The sequence below is a fragment of the Simochromis diagramma genome, unplaced genomic scaffold (assembly GCF_900408965.1).
Source record: "Simochromis diagramma unplaced genomic scaffold, fSimDia1.1 OVJJ01000024.1, whole genome shotgun sequence".
Classification (NCBI taxonomy): domain Eukaryota; kingdom Metazoa; phylum Chordata; class Actinopteri; order Cichliformes; family Cichlidae; genus Simochromis; species Simochromis diagramma.
In genome coordinates, this window is record NW_024387332.1 from 2,013,872 (window position 1) to 2,032,719 (window position 18,848).

At 42.2% G+C, this 18,848-nt stretch overlaps 3 protein-coding genes across 10 annotated transcripts; 2 read left to right on the top strand and 1 right to left on the bottom strand.

Annotated features, from left to right (window-relative positions):
* Window positions 1-6,846, top strand: lyrm9 (LYR motif containing 9). 7 transcript variants are annotated; one of them, XM_040006420.1, is made up of 5 exons: window positions 15-82; window positions 457-494; window positions 1,815-1,958; window positions 3,770-3,862; window positions 3,945-4,128. In XM_040006420.1, the coding sequence occupies exons 3-5, from the start codon at window positions 1,833-1,835 to the stop codon at window positions 3,960-3,962; spliced, it is 237 nt and encodes a 78-aa protein (XP_039862354.1). In that variant the 5' UTR covers window positions 15-82; window positions 457-494; window positions 1,815-1,832; the 3' UTR covers window positions 3,963-4,128. The 7 variants fall into 7 exon arrangements, 6 of the variants coding, with proteins under 6 accessions (XP_039862358.1, XP_039862355.1, XP_039862354.1 ...); XR_005692371.1 differs by adding an exon at window positions 4,445-6,846 and having other exon boundaries at window positions 28-494; window positions 3,945-4,017; XM_040006422.1 differs by having other exon boundaries at window positions 29-165.
* ift20 (intraflagellar transport 20 homolog (Chlamydomonas)) lies at window positions 5,703-9,124 on the bottom strand. Of its 2 annotated transcripts, none has more exons than XM_040006417.1 (5): window positions 8,792-9,124; window positions 7,340-7,477; window positions 7,171-7,256; window positions 6,912-7,015; window positions 5,703-6,428 (listed from the first exon to the last, which is right to left on the bottom strand). In XM_040006417.1, exons 2-5 carry the CDS (start codon window positions 7,464-7,466, stop codon window positions 6,347-6,349), a joined length of 399 nt encoding a protein of 132 aa, XP_039862351.1. In that variant the 5' UTR covers window positions 7,467-7,477; window positions 8,792-9,124; the 3' UTR covers window positions 5,703-6,346. The 2 variants fall into 2 exon arrangements, with proteins under 2 accessions (XP_039862351.1, XP_039862352.1); XM_040006418.1 differs by lacking the exon at window positions 8,792-9,124 and adding an exon at window positions 8,571-8,766.
* A 1,807-nt stretch (window positions 9,125-10,931) lies between these two features.
* On the top strand, window positions 10,932-17,622 carry tnfaip1 (tumor necrosis factor, alpha-induced protein 1 (endothelial)). Its single transcript, XM_040006469.1, has 7 exons — window positions 10,932-11,078; window positions 11,983-12,338; window positions 13,199-13,368; window positions 14,851-14,934; window positions 15,085-15,137; window positions 15,307-15,502; window positions 15,974-17,622. The coding sequence occupies exons 2-7, from the start codon at window positions 12,092-12,094 to the stop codon at window positions 16,202-16,204; spliced, it is 981 nt and encodes a 326-aa protein (XP_039862403.1). The 5' UTR covers window positions 10,932-11,078; window positions 11,983-12,091; the 3' UTR covers window positions 16,205-17,622.
* Window positions 17,623-18,848: the final 1,226 nt, after the last annotated feature.

Genomic DNA, 18,848 nt, shown 5'->3' on the forward strand with positions numbered 1-18,848 from the left:
ACCATAGAAGAAGACGGGGCATCAAGTACATCCGGGTAATATTATAGTCGGAGCTTATGAATGCAGTGGTCATAGAAGTTTGGTAAGAACACTGAGGAGAGTGTGTGATGTTTCGTTCACCCTGACAGCTACAGTAAGCATACCCACGCGTGCTTTATAGTAACAGTGTAGCCTCCGACCTGTGGAAAAGAATGCTTCTGTCAGTGAGTAGCTAGCCTCAGTTAGCAACACTGTTTACATCCAGAGCAGCCAAGCGTAAACCTGGAAGGTCAGGATGAAAGCAATTTCTAAACACCGAGAGCGAAACCTAAATATTTTACTGTCACGTGGAGCTTTTTAATTTTTAATATTGCTACATTGGAATAAGTTTCCAAGTTAGCTGGCTAACTGAGAGTAGTCCTGCTTGATTAACTGGAAACTGAATGATGGACACTGTTTCATGTTTGTGGCTGATAGGTGATCTTTATGGTGTCCACGTCTCTGCTGTATCTGAGGTATTGTTGTATCTCCATTTGTCAGTATTATTATTTTTAATGTACTTTGAACTACTTTAGCCCAGCTCTCTTTTCCCCAGGGCGCCAAACCTACACAAAACCTCACAAGCTAGCCAGTGTCCTTCTGATCCAGGCCGGTGTTGTGCCAAAAAATGATAGCTCGTATTTAAACTGCTATAAATAACTTGTTGGTCTGTAATATGTGAAACAAATGTCAAATGTATCCCTCATGAATGCTATCAAGTCATCTTGAGGCACAAACAACATTCATGTCACAAGGTAGAAGCGTGCGTATCTAAGGCCTCACTAAATCGGCTCCAAGCGGTTCAAAATGCTGCAGCAAGGCTTTTAACCCACAGCAATAAATTTTCCCATATCACTCCTATACTAAAATCCTTGCATTGGCTTCCGATTGGGTATAGATATAAGTTTAAAATCCTCACCTTTACGTTTATGTCTCTACAAGGTGAGGCCCCCATCTATATCTCGGAGCTTCTCAAACCCTATTCTCCAAAGCGGACTCTTAGATCCACTGATAGTGGTCGTTTATCTATTCCACGGACTCGTCTGAAAACAAAGGGGGATCACGCTTTTCAAACCCTGGCTCCAATACTGTGGAACGGTTTACCCTCCTCACTACGCACCATCGACATGGTGGCCTCTTTTAAAAAAACAGCTTAAAACTCATCTGTTTAGACAGGCATTTGGGTAATATGTTGTCTTATTTTATATTTATATTGTACTATTGCTTGTTTGATATGCTTTTATATTTCCTCTATGTTGCTATATTGTTCGTTTGACATGTCTTTATGTGAAGCACTTTGTAACAGCGTTTTTGTCTTAAAAAGTGCTATATAAATAAATTTTACTTACTTTACTTACTTACTTACTTACTAGAAGCTGCAGTCGTTTTTTGGCAGTGACTTTTATATATCCTTAATTTTTCCAGTTAAAAAAACATCTTGTTGACATTAAAAATGTCTTTTTTTCAGAGTAATCTGTTCACTGAAGTCTATTAACCAACATACATAAAGATATTACACATAAAAAACACAGAAACATTTGAAATCAGTTTTTGGCACAACACTGGTGTTGGCATTACTAATACTTCATCTGTCTGAAATCATTAACCACATGCCTGTACCAGATTTATGTTTCCAGGCATCTTGTTAGTGTTACTGCTGTTGGGGAATCATCTCTATAAAAGCTTCACAACATTATATTAAAACGCATGTGCTTTCCCCTGCTGACACACACTTAGCCCAGATGTTCTTACATCTGCAGTCTACACATAGAGTCCGTTTTTATTTTTACCAACAGCTGTTTAACCAGGAAGGGATGCCACCTTTAGCTGGAGCCGAGTTGGTCCACACTCCATTGCAGCTGTATCGATACCTGCTCAGGTGCTGCAGGCAGTTACCGTCCACAGCAATGCAACAACACTATCGACATGCCATAAGACAGGTGAGGTCATCTTATGCACCGATCAATGACAAGCAAAATGTTTTCCAAGTGAAACTGTGACGGTAACTTTAATACCTTTTGGACTCTTGTGTGACAAGACTAACTGAGCTACATCACATCTGACGCAGAGAAATGTTTTTAAACAGCTCATTGAGAATCAATCTGTGCTCATGAAGTATTCATATAATCCTGCACATAGTGAGGATTGGGAAAACGATGAAAATTGTCTCAATGCAGAATTAGTGAGCCGTCTTTATTAAGCACCAGTTCACAGCAATAGTTATTTTAGGGACCTGGCATTAATAAAGAGAGAACAGTCACACAATCACAGGGTGACAGTGGGGAGGAAGAACTTCACTTTAACAGGAAGAGACCCACCCAACCTGGTGTGTTTTCGGGATAATTCAGTAATCTTTGTATTACTGTAGAGCAGGGGTCCCCAATCCCAGTCCATGAGGGCCGGTGTCCTGCAGGTTTTAGATCTCACCCTGGGTCAACACACCTGAATCACATGATTAGTTCATTACCAGCCTCTGGAGAACTTCAAGACATGTTGAGGAGGTAATTTATCCATTTAAATCAAGGACACATCTAAAACCTGCAGGGACACCGGCCCTCGAGGACTGGGATTGGCGACCCCTGCTGTAGAGTCTTGATCTTACAATATAAAGTGCCTTGAGGAGAGTAGCGCTTTATAAATAAAACTGAATTTAGGGCCGTGTGATGTGATGAAATATATCAAATGACAAAGCCGATTGTTTCATATTATACTCTACAGTTTATCTTGTATTGTGCGAAATACACCGATAACTGCGATACTTTTGCACCGCCGCTTTAGATGACAGTAGTCACCACGGCAACACAGAAGGAGCATACAAAACAAATCGAGGGGCTCGTTGCTAGACGAGGGGTTACCTCTGTAACCGAGTCTGACATGGAGCAGAAAACTGTGCCGACCCGGCCCCCTCCACAGACACCCACACCACAGACCTCTGACACCACCTAAGCAAGAATCGCGTGTTTGTGAATGAGAAGCACAAAGAATCCTGAAGATAAATATACATATATGGTTTTGTTCACTGATCAAAACACACAACACGTGACTGTGTGGGGTGTATTTATAATCATATTTATTTAACTTTTTATTATTTCAATGAAGTAAAAAACGAGCAGTACTTTCAATGTGTTGGTTATATAAACTATTCACTGAATTTACAGAAAATGCCAATATTGTGATTATATCGTTATGGGGATTAGAAATGACTTGTGTCAGGAGATTTGGGTGATGGTGAATACAATTCATCTTTTGTTGACTGTACTGAAAACACCAGTCTTAGAGTCCATACTGACCACTTTAGACACGTGTGTTGTGTATTTTAAGTCAACAGAAATGTTAAAAATCTGACCATTTTTAAACAGATATAATATAAAATGGAGAAAAGCAACAAAATATCTTAAAAATAACTCATGCACAGTTCTACAAACGGTTGTTGCAGTGACGTGAAGAGGCCCATCTAACGCTGCCTTCATCACTAACCTTATTTTCGGTTTCTGTTGTGATGTGATTGGCTGGCAGCAGCAGTAGAACAGTTGAATTGTTAACGAGCCGTTTCCTGTGAAGGCAAACTCCCGACCTTTGACCTTTGTGCTGCACTATTGATTTGTATTATTATAGTGCTGACATGTTTATGGTCACCATAACAACCAATAACTGTGACTCATGCACCATTAATGTATCATCATCATCATCATTACTGCTGAAAGTAGTTTCTGCCAAGATCATAAAGTCTTTGTTTGCTGTTTGTTTCCAGGGTTACAACAGCCACTCAGATGAAGACGACCCTGAGAGGACACAGATGATCATCCAGAGAGCGATTGCAGATGCTGATTGGATTCTCGATAAAGTAAGGATAAAGGAAAGAAGACCTCCAAGGTCTTACACACATGAACATAAAGCGTAATGTTCATTTCGTTTGTCATTCACAGTATACCAAGAAGAAATGAGCTGTGTCCACGGCGGTGCATTTTGCAGGGCTGTCCTGGAGTCACACTGGTGAAGGTGCTGTCCCTGTCTGCGAGTGCTCAGGGTGTTATGGTTTTTTTGAGGGATGACCAATGACTCGCTGTAAATACTGTTCTCAAACTATGCCATTAAATGTGCATGAACTTAGTTGGTTTGTTCCTTGGAGCAAAAGTCGAACAGGAGATGGAAACTGAAACTATTCAGCGAACTACAAAGAGTTCATGGTTTTATGCTTTATATACATATCGATGTCCTCTACAGCCTCTGTGTCTGAATGATGAACACACGCAGTAGTTGGTCCAGTGTTGTCTGAGCATGGCGCCAGAAGCGACTCCCACCTTAATGCACGTTTAAAACTTTAAATATGTTTACAGCCTACTAAAAAAGGTACTAACGTTCGTACCAGAACTGTGAAAAATGCTACAGTACTTGTTTTTTGTTTGTTTTTCCTTTACTGCCGTAGGTTCCTCAGGCTGCGTATGTAATGATGTAGAAGCAGAACTGAAGGGGACGACATACGACCGACAAGGGTTCTAGATTATCTTCCATGCTGAAGAAGAAGAAGGAGAACATGGAAGATGGCAGCAAGTACAGCTGCTAACATATCGCTGCCCGTACTTGTTAATAGTAAAAGTCTGGTATGGAAGTACTTTACATTCTTGTCCTGAAACACACTTTACTACTTTGTTTGAGACAGCTAGCATCAAATCAGCTGTGTTCCTTACTAGAGCCGGGCAGTCAAAAAGGAATCAAAACTGACACTGGGAATCTCTAATCCACCTAATCTTTCCCGTGTCGGTTATTTCAGTTTTTTTAATTCTGTGTTGTCACGTGACTCTGTGCCGTCTGCAGCATCATGGAGAAAAACAAACAAATCAACACATCGAGCTGAGCGCACAACTTCAAATCTCACGTCTGTTGTTTGGACACGTTTGACTTTAGTAAAGACGACTTCAAACAAAAGGGAGAAAAACATTTCATCATCCAACAACAATACTACTAATCTGTTGCAACGCTTGGAGGACAATCGTGTCACCAATTAAAAATATCCCACCTTTAACAGTTCGCATATTTACAGTACGACCTGACTGCACGGGGTTATGGTGTGTTGTGTGTCGAAATTTGAAGCGAAAAATGAATCTAGTTTGGAAAAAGGCTGGAACGCGACAAAACGTGGGACGAGTGCTACGGTCAGTGTACTGCACACAGTGGTGATGGACACGTTTGAAAAAGCAGACCGTGTAATATAATGTACTCCTATTGATGGTGTCAACAACAAAATCAATGTTAACCACCTGAAAGAAAATCATTCAAAGTGTACTTTAGCTGTCAGGCTGCCCTTTCAGACTTCCTGGGTTAGATCCAAAAGGCCTGTTTCAGCAGATTTGCAGGTCAATGTCTAGTTGGTGGTTGGACGAATAGAAAAGCTGCTCTCATGTTGCATCAGTGGAGGGTGTCCGATCCAGGATTGCAGGGGAAGCAAAGATATTTCTCTTTTCTTTTAGTAAATGAGGATTTTCAAGTGTTGCTATTTAAGTACTGAAAGAAGAAAAAGAACTGACTCGAGATCAGATTTCAGCCAGTTTGTCACAACCAGGAAGGAGTTTAGGTGACTCCATCCGTGGACCTACAGTATATAAAAGCACACGTGAACTGCCCTATGCAGTTTTAGGCTTGTGACATGCTTTCTTCCCTATGTGAGGTAAAACAGTGCCAGAATATTTGCATATCACGTAATCTTTATTAACACAATACTTAATTGCACATTGTTAAACTTTGCTCACGCATCTCTTCTACAGCTTGGAGGCAAAGGTGATACTTTTGTGCAACATACAGTATTCAAGTATAACCATTTTTCTCAAATAAATGCTGGATAACAAGGATACACATACAAGAAAACAATGAGAATGTTTCGCATGTACTGGCCTCACCAACCAATGGAATAAAACAAAAACATCCTGATCTGCTCATTTTTCTTGAACTGAAACTTATTTACAGCTACGTGCACATGCAGTATTAATCTCCATTGATACAAAAAGTAATAAAACTAGATATACAGACTAAAGTATAAATAGTATAAATAGGTTCTCTTTGTATAAATAGCTCCATCGTCTTCAGTGTTGGTGTGACATGTTGAGACACTTGATGCCAGCAGAGATGAGCACGTGAAGCTGCACTGTAAATGCACACACCTGCTGTCCACAGTGGGAAACAGCAGGCAGTCAGTTCACACACAGCACGTCAGAGGAGGAGGCGTCCGTGACGTCAGAGTTTTGGGACTGCTTCGGAAAAGGAGCTGCAGCGGAGTAGTTCTCTGAAAATGGGATAGGCACTGAGGAAAGTCGCAGACTGGTCTCGGGAGTTCTTACTTCTGGAGAATAAACTGGTCGATGAACTCGTTCTGCTCTGACTCCACTTTGGACAAAGCTTCGTACTCTACACGATATCTGTGACAGGGACACAACAGAAAACAGCAGACAGACATAAGAAAGGGATACCTGACTATCCTTTACTTACGCCTACCACACATTAGGACAGCACTGGGCCTCCTCCGCTAGCATGTGTATGGAAATGTTTCTACCCTGCACAGAAAATATATATGTTCTCCACACAAGGCCTTTATTTAGGCACACACAAGTACTATTATAATTTTTTTAGGAGTGTTACAATTAAACATTGGAATACAATATAAATGCAATATTGTATAACTGTGTGACAACAACATGGAGCGTGCTGGTCTGATGAAAGCTGGAAAGTTTATGCTAAATGTGTTTTTTTCCTATTGTGTTTCACATCCTGTAAAAAAACAAACAAAAAAACCACTAAGGTTTTGGAGAATTGTCATATCCCCGATTATACACATGGGACATCATAGCCTACTGTCCTGCACAGATGGGTGTCTCTACCCACTCTTTTTTTCCCTATATTACCTTTCAAGCTGCATCTTCTTCTCTGCTATGAGAGCCTGAAGCTGCTGCTGCTGGGCCTCTCTTTGCTTTGCTACAGACGTCAGCAGGTTTCTGGCTCCAATGGCCTGAAGGAGAATAACACAGAATCATACCTGATAAAAGTCTTATTCTCATGATCACATATCATACAGACACACTCAGATGTTATAAAGCTTTAGTACACGAGCACTACAACTTCTTTTGCAAGAGCCAATGAAAAGTCTTCAAATATCGAGCTTACCTTCATCTTTTCTGTCTCTGCTTCTTTTGCCAGTTCATCCACGAGCTCAATCAGCCCTCCCACTATCTTCTGAAACTGGCCAATTTCTGTAAAGAAGAACACGTATCTGTAGATGCAGGACCTGCTAATGTTAGGAGAGCAGGTTAAACTAAATGTGATCTGTGCTTACTGTCCACAAACTCTTTGCACTCTTCTTTGAGCTCTGAAGTCTTCTGGCTGACATCAGGCTCCAACACTCGCAGCTTGTTGAGTTCATCAAAATAAAAGCCTGCCTCAGCTAATGGGTCTGTAGCCATGGCCACGGGGCCTGCCATAAAGGAGACAGAAAGAGTGATAGAGGAAGACCGGCATGAGAGAAGTTAAACACGTATAAAACATATAGCTTTGATATCAGCATCAGCATCCAGAACAAGTCCTTTAACTGCTACTGTAGTTAGCAGGCTTTCCAGCCCGATATAAAATCTTACAGTACAGATGACTTCATCTGGCCCTCATTTACTAACACTGTGTTTGCATCGGTTTTCTTCAGCTTCCTCCCACAGAGACATGCAGTTAGTGGGGTTAGGTTAACTGAATCAAAATTGCCCATAGATGTGACCGTGAGTGCAAATGGCTGTCTGTCTCTCTGTGTTAGCCCTGTGACAGATCAGTGACATATAGTCTCACCCTATGGTGCCTAACAACAACAATATAATAACATTATTATATATTATATACATAAGTTATAAAATAATTAGAATAATACTAAAATAATATTGTATTTTTGTTCATTATTTGCAGTCTTCCAAAACATCAAAAGTCACAAAATAGATCAAACTGCAGGTAAAGAAACCAACAAACTAAACTGGAAGGTCTAGTGAGGTCACTGTTACGTCTTTAGTGCCACAGCACTATCTGTTGAGCCCTGTGCTGTGGTTGTTTCTGCTGCTGCTGACTGAAGGTTTCTGGGAGTTTAGTGTCATCATGTTTGTTCTACTGGCTAACAATTAAAGATATCGCCGCAGGGAAGCCACCTGTTTGAAACCGAAGACCTCAGCCATGGTCACATGACGTCGGTGTTTCCAACCAGACGTCGGAGCCTTGTTTTTGACTGTATGTCTGGACGTCCAGTCACGTTTAGCCACTAACGGTAACATATGGTCCGTTCATGCAAAATGAACTTTTCGTTGAACTGTGGTCTTCAGTGACAGGTTCGAAACGAACATTTTACAAGCAGCTCTATTCACGGTCAAATTATCATTAAATAAACACGTACACATAACTACAGGCTTCTCCAGTGCAAGTCATCAGAATCACATTAACATCGGATACAATGGAAACTAACCTTAACTTATTTGAATGTACAAAAACGTTATAAACAGTCTGTAAGTAAAACAAAAGAAAGCTGTAGTATTACTCACTATTTCTTGCCAGTCGAAATCACTAACTGTGACACAGGCTAACACTGTTAGCTAGCTTGCTAAAATTAGTTAGCTAATTCAAATAGCTAGTTAGCTAAGCTGCTCACTAACGCTAGTTGGACGCAACACATTAACCCCGTTAAAGCTAATAAACCTACGAGGACAACACGGTTTCATTAATCCCTAACATGATTTAAAAACGCTTGTACGTGTGATTTTACCTCTTCTAACCGCAGTCACAGATGGTTCTCTGTTGTTTGACTATGTGGCAGAGTAACAACCAACCAAAGCTCCTCCTCATCTTCTCGCTGCCAGGGAAACCAAACGCTCCTCCCTGTGTTTGTGTGTGTGCGCGTTTGTTTCCGTAACCTGCCTCATCCAGAGCCCTATGATATGAAGGCACTTCTGTATTTTATAAAAGGTGCTTCCTACAGTCACAACAAAGAGTTAAAACTGAAAAACCAAGGTAAGACCTGTGGGAGGCGTGATAGCTGAATGAAATGGAACGGGACTGGCGTGTACACGAACATTCCAATCCAATGAAGGCAGGGCAGTTTGTCTTGCAATATCTGTTACTGACGGACGAGGGCAGCATTGTGCTTTGCAATTGAAGGCCTGGCCAGCGTAAACTCTAGTGATGGGATTTCCGGAGCTTTTTAGAGAACCGGTTCTTTCGGCTCGTCTCAATAAAAAGGAGCCGGCTCTTTCGGCTTCCAACCGGCTCTTTCGGCTTCCAACCGGCTCTTCAGGTTGTTTTGTTGCTTTAATTAATTTATTATTAACAACAATATAAAATTATGCAAAAAAAAGTGGTTTTATTTATATATGTTTTTATGTAAATATATACAGTGGCCCCTAGAGACGAAGCACGTACAAACTCCAAAAAGCACGTACAAACTCCAAAACACATTTCTAGCGTTAACTGAACTTCCAAAACAGAGCTACCTAGATCACTTAAATTACACAATCGAAAGCATATGTGTATTGTTTGTGTATTTATACACAAGCACTCATATATATTCAAATAATTTAAAATATGTTCATTTACCTGTTACTACCACACACCAAATCCGGTCGTTCGTACTTCCTGGCTTGTGTAGCCATTAGGTAACAAAAGCTCAACACTGCCCCCTAGCATCCTGGAGCACTTCTGTTGTGTTTTATACGTGTTTCGGAGTTTTTATGTGTTTTGGAGTTTGTACGTGCTTCGGAGTTCGTACATGTTTTGGAGTCTGTACGTGCTTTGTCTCTGGGGGCCACCGTAAATATACTTTGGTTTATTTACTCCACATAAAATGTAATAAATAAATCATATAATACAAAAAACAACTATTTACATTTCAACTTTTAACTATTTAAATTTTCAGCTTTTTCCTTTTAAACAAAATTAAAGTGAAACAACACAAAACACTGCAAACCACAACACAATTAAATATAAATTAAAATATGAAAACAAAAAGAACATGCATATTCTCTGTCATATGGGCCTGCATGAATAAACTTTCTGAATCCTTTATCATCCGCAACTGAAAATAGTTGTGGATGATTACTATACCTTTCTAATGTGACGTTGTTGTCCCTGGCTCTCTCTCTCCCTCCCGCTCTGTTCCTGTGCTACTGAGTGTAACTAACGCCCCTCCCCCCTCTGCCCAGCGCAAAGCACAAGGCTCTGTGGAGTGAAGCGGAAAAAGGGTGAGAGAGAGAGGGTGAGAGAAAGAAAAAAACAAACCCCACAGCTTGCGATAAGGAGCCGGTGTTGTGCCAAAAAGTGATTGTCTGCCAAAAACTGATTTCCAGTGTTTCTGCGTATTTTTTATGTGTAATATCTTTACGTATGTTCGTAAATAGACTTCGGTGAACAGGGGATACAAAGGGGTTACATAAAGAATTAAAAAATTATCTGTTTTTTTAAGTATCTTTACAACTTGTACTTACATTATAACCAATCCGGTCCTTTATCCCCACGTAAAATACTTTTACAGAACTATTGTAATATTTGCTGCCATTTCTGCTGTCCTGTTGGGCAACTTACTCTTACAAAATACATTTTTAATGTTAATGAGATTTTTTTTTACTGCATAAATAAAGGTTATATAAAAGTCGCTGCCAAAAACTGATTGCGGCTTGTATCTTGTTACACGAATGTTGTTTGTGGCTCAAGATGACTTTATGTCATCCATAAGGGATGCATTTGACATATGTTTAACATATTATAGCCCAACAAGTTACTTATAGCACTTTAAATATGAGCAATCGCTTTTTGGCAAATACCGGAAATCAGTTTTTGGCAGACAATCACTTTTTGGCACAACACCGGCTCGTGTCGTTCACGTCAAAGAGCCAGCTCTAAGAGCCGTTTCGTTCGCGACCGACACATCACTAGTAAACTCGGTGGAAGAAGAAGGCGTGGGCTTGAGTTGGTTGGACTTCTTTTTCTTACGCAGCGGCGATAAAGTTGACTGCTTGTGTACATTTATCTAACAACTGAAATACAGCGCAGGGAGGTCGGTGAGTAAATGTTTGCAGACGTATTTAGTGTCGTTTACTCTCAGGATGTAGCGAAGGGCGACAACGTTAAGCTTTCCACTAAAATCTGTCAGTTTCATGTGACTTGTTGAGTGTGACACACTTACTGGGCAACGTAAAGTTTCTCTGCGTCATATTTAAGCTTTGCTATCTTTGAATAGATTCAAATCGTGCTCACACAAACACATTTTCAAGATCTAGGATTTCCAGGTTTTCGCGTTCGAAGTCTTGACATCCTGCTCAAACATTAGCTAACCTTAGCGAAACACATGCGCAGGAACTAGCGGTGAAACATTGACGCAAAGCTAATAATCCAGTAGCGTTACTATTTCAAGGATCCGGTGAATTATCGGTAATAACGTAACGGTGTGAAATGAGTACATAATAACGTTTCGACCGAACAAAGCATGCCGAGTGACCTGACCCCCCCACTGACACGTGAACGCATCTGGTTAGTTTGCTGAAAGTCATTCTGCTGCTAAACGGTCTCTTTCTTTGACATGCGCACTCAACAAAAGCTGTACGAGATTATTGTTATTAGCCTTTTACTCGTTATTAGTGATTTTAAAGTTGAAAAATAAATATTTTTACTACCATTCCCGAGAAAAACATAAAACGCGATTTAAGCTTTTTATGTGGCCCTTTTCAGTGACTAATGATATGTGCCCCCTCCCCACCCTTTCAGTTTCCGGTCCAGCCTCATTCCTCTGAGGGAGAGATAGCAGTAGGGAAGGTGGTTTCCACTCTGGGCTGGGCAGATTCCCCTCCATCTCTGCGTGTTTTATATGATTAATGCAACAGTTTTGATCAACGCTGACCTCCGTGTAGCTCCACAGAGAATTTTGGGGTGTAATTCAGGACTCTTGTTTGTTTTGTTGTTTTTCAGGAATGACCTGGAGCACCAGGAGGTTGTGGCGGCCTCATCAATAGTGGTCAACACGGCGGGGGACCTGCGGACCTCCATCTGCAGGGTGGTCATCTATCTCCAAAGGGACATGTCTGGGGACAGCTGCCTACCCCAGGACCTCAGCAAGTCCGAAACCACCTCCCCAGACCTTCCTCTGGCTTGTCCCAAGACCAAGACCTGTAGTCATCACGGAGCAGTGGGCTTAGGCAACAAGTATGTTCGGCTCAACGTTGGAGGGATGCTGTTTTATACGACGCTGCAGGTGCTGACCAAGCAAAACTCCATGCTGAAGGCTATGTTCAGTGGAAAGAAGGAAGTGTTCACAGATAAAGACGGTGAGCATTTCTGAGCTGCAGATACAAGTTTCCCAAAGTATAACCTCACATACACTGCATGCATACATTCACTGTGTTTAAAGTAGGAAAGATTACAAAAGTTCCACTAAATGTTTAAGTCGAGATTCTGGCTCACGAATCCAAGCTTGACTTTAAATTTCAGTCACTTTGAATTAAATTTTAGCTGCCAGTATTTATTCATTTATTTCAATCTGTACTGATTGAACAACAGGTGCTTTTGGATAGTGGGGAGGCATGCTCTAAACTCACTCTGTCCTTTGTGGAAAATGCTAGTTGACGTCAACTATGCAACAATTAGTTTTTCAGCAGACGTCTTTCTTATGGAGAAGTTCATCTGCAGAGTTGCACTGATCTAAACTCTATTTGATATCAAACAGACTTGTCAGCTGTTGATAGTCGGACTCTGACATCTGCACCCAGACAAGCACAGAAGAGGAAATGCTTAATTGTCTTCTAAAGCTTCATATATGCTTTTTCTTACATGAACAGGAACATGTTTACCATGAACTCGTGCAGAAAAGTTTCACAGTGATGTTTACCAACAAGGTTTTAGCAGCAAGCCGCAGAAATTGCACAGACCAGTTAAAATATAAAGTTTTATGACCTTTATAATTTTCTAGAGACAGGTCTCCATGAATGTGTCTGAAATACAAACCTATGGGCTTGATAATAAAAGGCCGGTCCAACAGTGGATAAGACATTTTGACAGCAGTAACACCAGCGAGACTTGCACACAGCTTCCTCTCAGAGATGCTGGGTTTGCTGCCATGTCGGCTACACGCTGTTTCCTTTGAGGTGCCACAGCAGGTCCATGTTCTCAGCACTGTCTCTTTGCTCAGGTTGGATCCTGATCGACCGCAGCGGGAAGCACTTTGGCAGCATCCTGTGTTACCTTCGAGATGGCAGAGTTGCCTTACCCAAAGGTCGACAGGCCGTCCAGGAGCTGCTGGTCGAGGCAAAGCATTTCCTCGTCCAGGGCCTAGTAGAGCTCTGCCAAAACTCGCTGCAGGTCAGTTCCATCCCTGCGCATAACTCCAGTTTTAGCCAAACTACATTGGCTCCCTGTTAAATATCGCATAGATTTTAAAATTCTTTTGTTCACTTTTAATATTCTGAATAATTTAGCGCCCAGCTATCTTTCTGAACTCCTCCACTTATACAATCCCAACAGAGCACTTAGATCATCCAATCACAGGCTCCTAGCACAACCTAGGTCTCGAATGAAGTCGAGCGGTGACCGGGCCTTTGCAACCGTGGCACCTCTGGAATAACCTCCCTGTTCATGTTCGTACTGCCGAGTCGATCCAGTCTTTTAAATCACGTCTTAAAACTTATCTTGTTACTTTGGCTTTTGATTCTGACTAGTTGGCTGTTCTAGCTTGTTGTGTGTTTGTTTGTTGTCCTGTTTTATTGTTTGTTTTAATTGTCTCATGCTTTTACTGACTGTGAAGCACTATGGTCAACACTGTTGTTTTACTATGTGCTCTATAAATACAGTTTGATTTGATACGGACTCGTACGGTCCACACAGTGTTTGGGCACTTTGTTGCTCTTCAGACTGCAGCGCTTCAGTACCCAAAAATGAAATACTGGAAACTACTTTCAAGTGCCAAACTGTGATCTAAGTACTGAAATGGGAGTTGCTCTAGACCCTCATATTAGCACATTATCGTCATCATTAATAATCATAAGATTACTGATTCTTGTTGGTTGTGTGGACGCAGCCTTTAGTCTGATCTTCAGCTCTGGGATCAGGTGATGAACACAGCAGGGCTCCAGTTCTCCATGATGTAACCTCTGTGGTTACTCCTGTCAACCTGTTCCTTGCATTAGCAGTGAGATTATCTATAAATGCCAGTTCACCTGGCAGACGTGCAGGCCCAGAGATGAGCTCCGTCTCGCCTGTGACACAGTCCCTGTGTTTTTGAATTTAGTGAAGGCTTTTGGTATCATGTGCTGGAAACGCGTTACTCTGTTCTTGCTGTGCAGGAGCCACGAAAGTGCTGAGAAGAAAACATTTGGAGATAAAATATCTTTTTCGAAGCTCTCAAATATTCATCTCGCTGTTGACTTTAAAAAAAAAAAATAGAAATATCGGAGGTGTAAAGCGAGCAGTGTCTGATCATGTGACTCCCCAAATTCTAGTTTGTGTTACTCATGTGGTCACTGAGGAGTTACATTTAAATTCAGGGGTGTCGCCCACAGTGCTGGCCTTCAGTGTAGTGGCTTTCACATTTACTTAGCAAGTGTAAGGTTGCTGGTCCAATTCCAGCCAGGAACACAGAGTCTTGTTTGGGGCTGTGACGGGAACGACGGCCTGTGTAAGAACTCTGCCCACTGTAACCACCCACAGTTTGTCTCAGGTTCTGTGTGAAGCTACAAACGTCTCTGTGGATCAGCCTCTGTCTGGTTGGTTATTGTTAAACTTCCAGGAAAAGCAAGACTGTTATGATCTCAGATGTAAACTGTAAATTATAATTATTGTTAACAGGGTAATAAAGAGCAGCCCATGTGTGTTATACCTGTAGTCACCTCAATTAAGGAAGAAGAGAAGCTCATCCAGTCTTCTACCAAGGTACATGCAGAGCATCACTGTTGTATATATATATATATATATATATATATATATATATATATATTAGTACTCTTGCAGTATTTGAAATGCCTGCTTGAATATTAACGCAGTGGAGTTCAGATGTTTGGTCTTTGTGCTTGCTCCTGGTAGCCTGTCGTGAAGCTGGTATACAACAGAAGCAACAACAAGTACTCCTACACCAGGTAACAAAGGTTCCTCCAAAGATCTTATTGGCTCTCGTAATGCAAGAACAATTGTTTTCCTTCCTTTCAAAGTACTCTGTGAGGGGAGACTGTTGGTTGTTTTGAAGCTGATAAACTGTAATGAGCTCGTGGACCTCTGCTCTACATCACCCCGCCTTTATCTCAACAGCAACTCTGACGACCACCTGCTGAAGAACATCGAGCTGTTCGACCGGCTGTCTCTCAGCTTCAACGGCCGCATCCTCTTCATCAAAGACGTCATCGGGGACGAGATCTGCTGCTGGTCCTTCTATGGCCAGGGTCGCAAGCTGGCTGAGGTTTGCTGCACCTCCATCGTCTACGCCACTGAGAAGAAGCAGACCAAGGTGAGGAGGAGCAGCTGGTGGGAATCTCCCGTGTTGCTCTTTGTGTTTTGTGGGTTTTCTTCGGGGTACCGAGTTCCTCCAGTTAGATTCTTATTGTGCTCAGCATAGTTTCTGGGTCACAGCCATAACCTCTGACCCTTCATCATGGACGCTGGACTGAAGGCTCTGCTGCCGGCATGCTGATGACTGCGCTGTGTTTGCCAGCTCTTCTTGTTTGATAGCAGCTTTGTGCACTTTGTTGCTTTTTTACACACGTACAGGTCGTTGAGTTTGTGAACTAAAAGGAAGTAAGAAAACATTAAAAACTGAGCTAATGGATGAGGCTAAACACTGGACCTGCAGCGGTTAGCACAGTTTGTATGGTGTGAGTGGCAGCAAAGGTGGATTGCTTTACCTGCTGTGACGCTCCAGGTGATGTGACTAAGCTGGGTGGTGGGATTTCAAAGTTTCCTTGCAATCACTCCTTCTCAGGTGGAATTCCCTGAAGCGCGAATCTACGAGGAGACTCTGAACACCTTGCTTTACGAGACGATGCCGCTGCCCGACAACTCCCTGCTCGAGGCCACGCGTCGGAGATACAACAACTGTGGCTCTCACAGCGAGGAGGAGGAGGGGCCTGGAGGTCCAGAACTGCGCGAGCGTGTCCGTAGAATCCACGTCAAGAGGTACAGCACATACGACGACAGGCAGCTGGGACACTAGGACCGCTGGACAGACTGCAGCTTTTTTTTTTTTTGATGATGATGAACTTAAAGTCCGATTGATGCTCATATGTTTTTCTTTTATTACTTTCTGCCGTCTCAGAGGTGCAAGTGATGGCCTCAGTGAAACCTCACCTGACTGTAGATGTTCTCTGCTCATTCATACTTTACACATCATCAGGATTCAGAGCAGCGTTAAACACCGAATACCTGCAGCTTTTTCTTTTCTAATCAAATTTACATTTCGAAGTGCAACAAAGAAAACCACTACCATGCACTGTTTATTAGAACCATCATAGCACACGTAGCAGCAAAGCACGTTTCACATTTATTGACTGTATTTTTCACAGACACATTTCCAGGTTGTTGTTTGCCGGTGACGAATCTGTTGGAGGTTTACTGGAAATGCTTTGCCTCAAAGATGTTTTAATGGAGTTTTTCATAATGCCTCTAAGATAAAAGTTAGTGTTGTTCTGTATTTGTTTGTCTTTGTTTGTGGGAGGCAGGTGTTATTGTGGTTTGAGCTCAGCTGTCAGAGGATTCAAACGCAGTCGACTCGGAGACCAGCTGATGCTGAGCTATTCTAACGCCTCAGCTTTCAGTCTTCAGACAACTTTGACCATTTTCAGAGGACTGTTGGGGTTTTTGTTTGTCATTCAAGCATTTAAAAACAGGAACCTAGCAACAAGGTGATTCTCCATTACTGAGAGTTGATTTTGTCGTCGGGATAAAGGAAAAGGGAAGCAGGGAGATGCTCTAAAGCACAGGTGTCAAACTCCAGTCCTCGAGGGCCGGCGTCCTGAAACTTTTCCTCGTGTCCCTGCTGAAACACACCTGAATGACATTAGCAAGACTCTATAGAACCTGACTACATGCTGAGGTGGCAGCTCAGTCACTTGATTCATGTTACAGCAGCTCATGACTGAATGAACACGGTGCAATAAAAGTACTTTTACATTTTTCCAAACACTTCACTTTAATTTACTTGAGTGGGGTGAGAGCTTTCCTGACCCAGCATGCAGTCAGGTTCTACAGTCTTGCTAATGACCGACTTGTGTTAGTCAGGTGTGTCACAGCAGGGACACATGGAAAAGTTTCAGGATGCCGGCCCTCGAGGACTGAAGCATGAAGAAGGTTGATACTTGCAAAACTTGGAGCTGGAGTTGTGATGATGTTCACAGACAGCATTTACCTACATGTATGTAAATGGGCAGCACTTAAACAGCCAATCCTTCTATTGCTGTAGCTGCAGAGATGAAGGTTGAGCTCTACAGCAGCACCACATCCCACCAAGGGTTTCCAAACCGTAGCAGGAGCATGGATGTTTTGGGAGGGAAAAATGTATTTGGAGATTTTTACAGGTTTAATATTGATTCATTTGTAATGGAGTACAATACAAAGTGTTTGTGTAAAGGGAAATTGTGCAAACAAGTATTCTAAGTCAACCATGGTGACTCTGAGCTGCTGGCATTGAAACACCTGAAGCAACGGACACAGATGGAGGAACGGCTGCTACAGCATGACTGCGGCTCTTTATTATTCACCCAAAGCACCGATGCATAAATGCTGAAAGAGCAAATGTGTTGGTACCTTTGCAGGATCACAGTACTCACTGCAACACTTACCTTGTGTCCTCTGCCTTGGAGCTTGTTCCCACTTTCAGTGACACAGGCGGATCCACTCATCATCCTGTGGGTTCAAGTCAGGTGTCATTATTAAATCATAGCGGGCATAATGCTCACTAATGCTGAACCCTTGGCCTGTCCCAACCAAATATACAGTTTCTTTGTGAAACAGAACTGGATGTAAAATTTCATTTAGTCTTAAATGGATGACGGAACAAAGCTGTTCACTGGAAATGTGTAATACCCTCTTTGGCCACAAGAGGGCGAGTGTGCACACACATATAGACTGATCAAACCTGACTGTGCTACAGGAAACTGAGATACTGTCTAGTTCCTGCATCAAAGAAGTCACCGCCATCAAAGTTTAACAGGTTGTCAGTTGCCCTCGATCACATGTGATGAAGGTACTGGAGACACTGATAGAGGTCCACAACCATTACATCACCAGGTCGTGGCCCACCTCAGACCACAGGTGAAAACATGTCTTGAAACGTACCCGTACAAGGCGACTGTGATCTCTGTTTCTGTTCACCATCAACTAAGACTTTCAGCACGACTTCGGGTCATGTCACCCACACAAATACTCACAAATACAACTGGACGGATGTGTTAGTGACAGGAGCTCCCGCTGAGGATTTTGCGGAAACATCTGGCGGGAATCATCAGCTGCTGTGATGGAGGAGTACCTGGGCGCCCACTCTGACAATTTGCTGAAGTGGAAGACCAACATAGAGGCTGTATGCAACAAGATGAGTATTGTTACAGAATGCTTCAGTGAGAGCACACATACAAGGTCTTAAATAATCAGGCCCCAATCTTACCTTAATGACCTTGTAGTACCATATCACCCTATTAGAGCACTTCGCTCTCGCTCTGCAGGCCTACTTGTTGTTCCTAGAGTATTTAAAAGTAGAATGGGAGGGAGAGCCTTCAGTTTTCAGGCCCCTCTTCTGTGGAACCAGCTTCCAGTTTGGATTCGGTAGACAGACACTATCTCTACTTTTAAGATTTTCATAAAAA

Coding starts and splice junctions, on each gene's coding strand:
- ift20 (XM_040006417.1), bottom strand. CDS start 7,466: ATGGCTACAGACCCATTAGCTGAGGCAGGCTTTTATTTTGATGAACTC. Junction 7,257..7,339: donor GTGCAAAGAGTTTGTGGACA/GTAAGCACAGAT, acceptor TCTTCTTTACAG/AAATTGGCCAGTTTCAGAAG. Junction 7,016..7,170: donor CAGAGACAGAAAAGATGAAG/GTAAGCTCGATA, acceptor ATTCTCCTTCAG/GCCATTGGAGCCAGAAACCT.
- lyrm9 (XM_040006419.1), top strand. CDS start 423: ATGATGGACACTGTTTCATGTTTGTGGCTGATAGGTGATCTTTATGGT. Junction 495..1,814: donor ACGTCTCTGCTGTATCTGAG/GTATTGTTGTAT, acceptor TTTTACCAACAG/CTGTTTAACCAGGAAGGGAT. Junction 1,959..3,769: donor ATCGACATGCCATAAGACAG/GTGAGGTCATCT, acceptor GTTTGTTTCCAG/GGTTACAACAGCCACTCAGA.
- tnfaip1 (XM_040006469.1), top strand. CDS start 12,092: ATGTCTGGGGACAGCTGCCTACCCCAGGACCTCAGCAAGTCCGAAACC. Junction 14,935..15,084: donor TCATCCAGTCTTCTACCAAG/GTACATGCAGAG, acceptor TGCTCCTGGTAG/CCTGTCGTGAAGCTGGTATA. Junction 15,138..15,306: donor AACAAGTACTCCTACACCAG/GTAACAAAGGTT, acceptor TTATCTCAACAG/CAACTCTGACGACCACCTGC.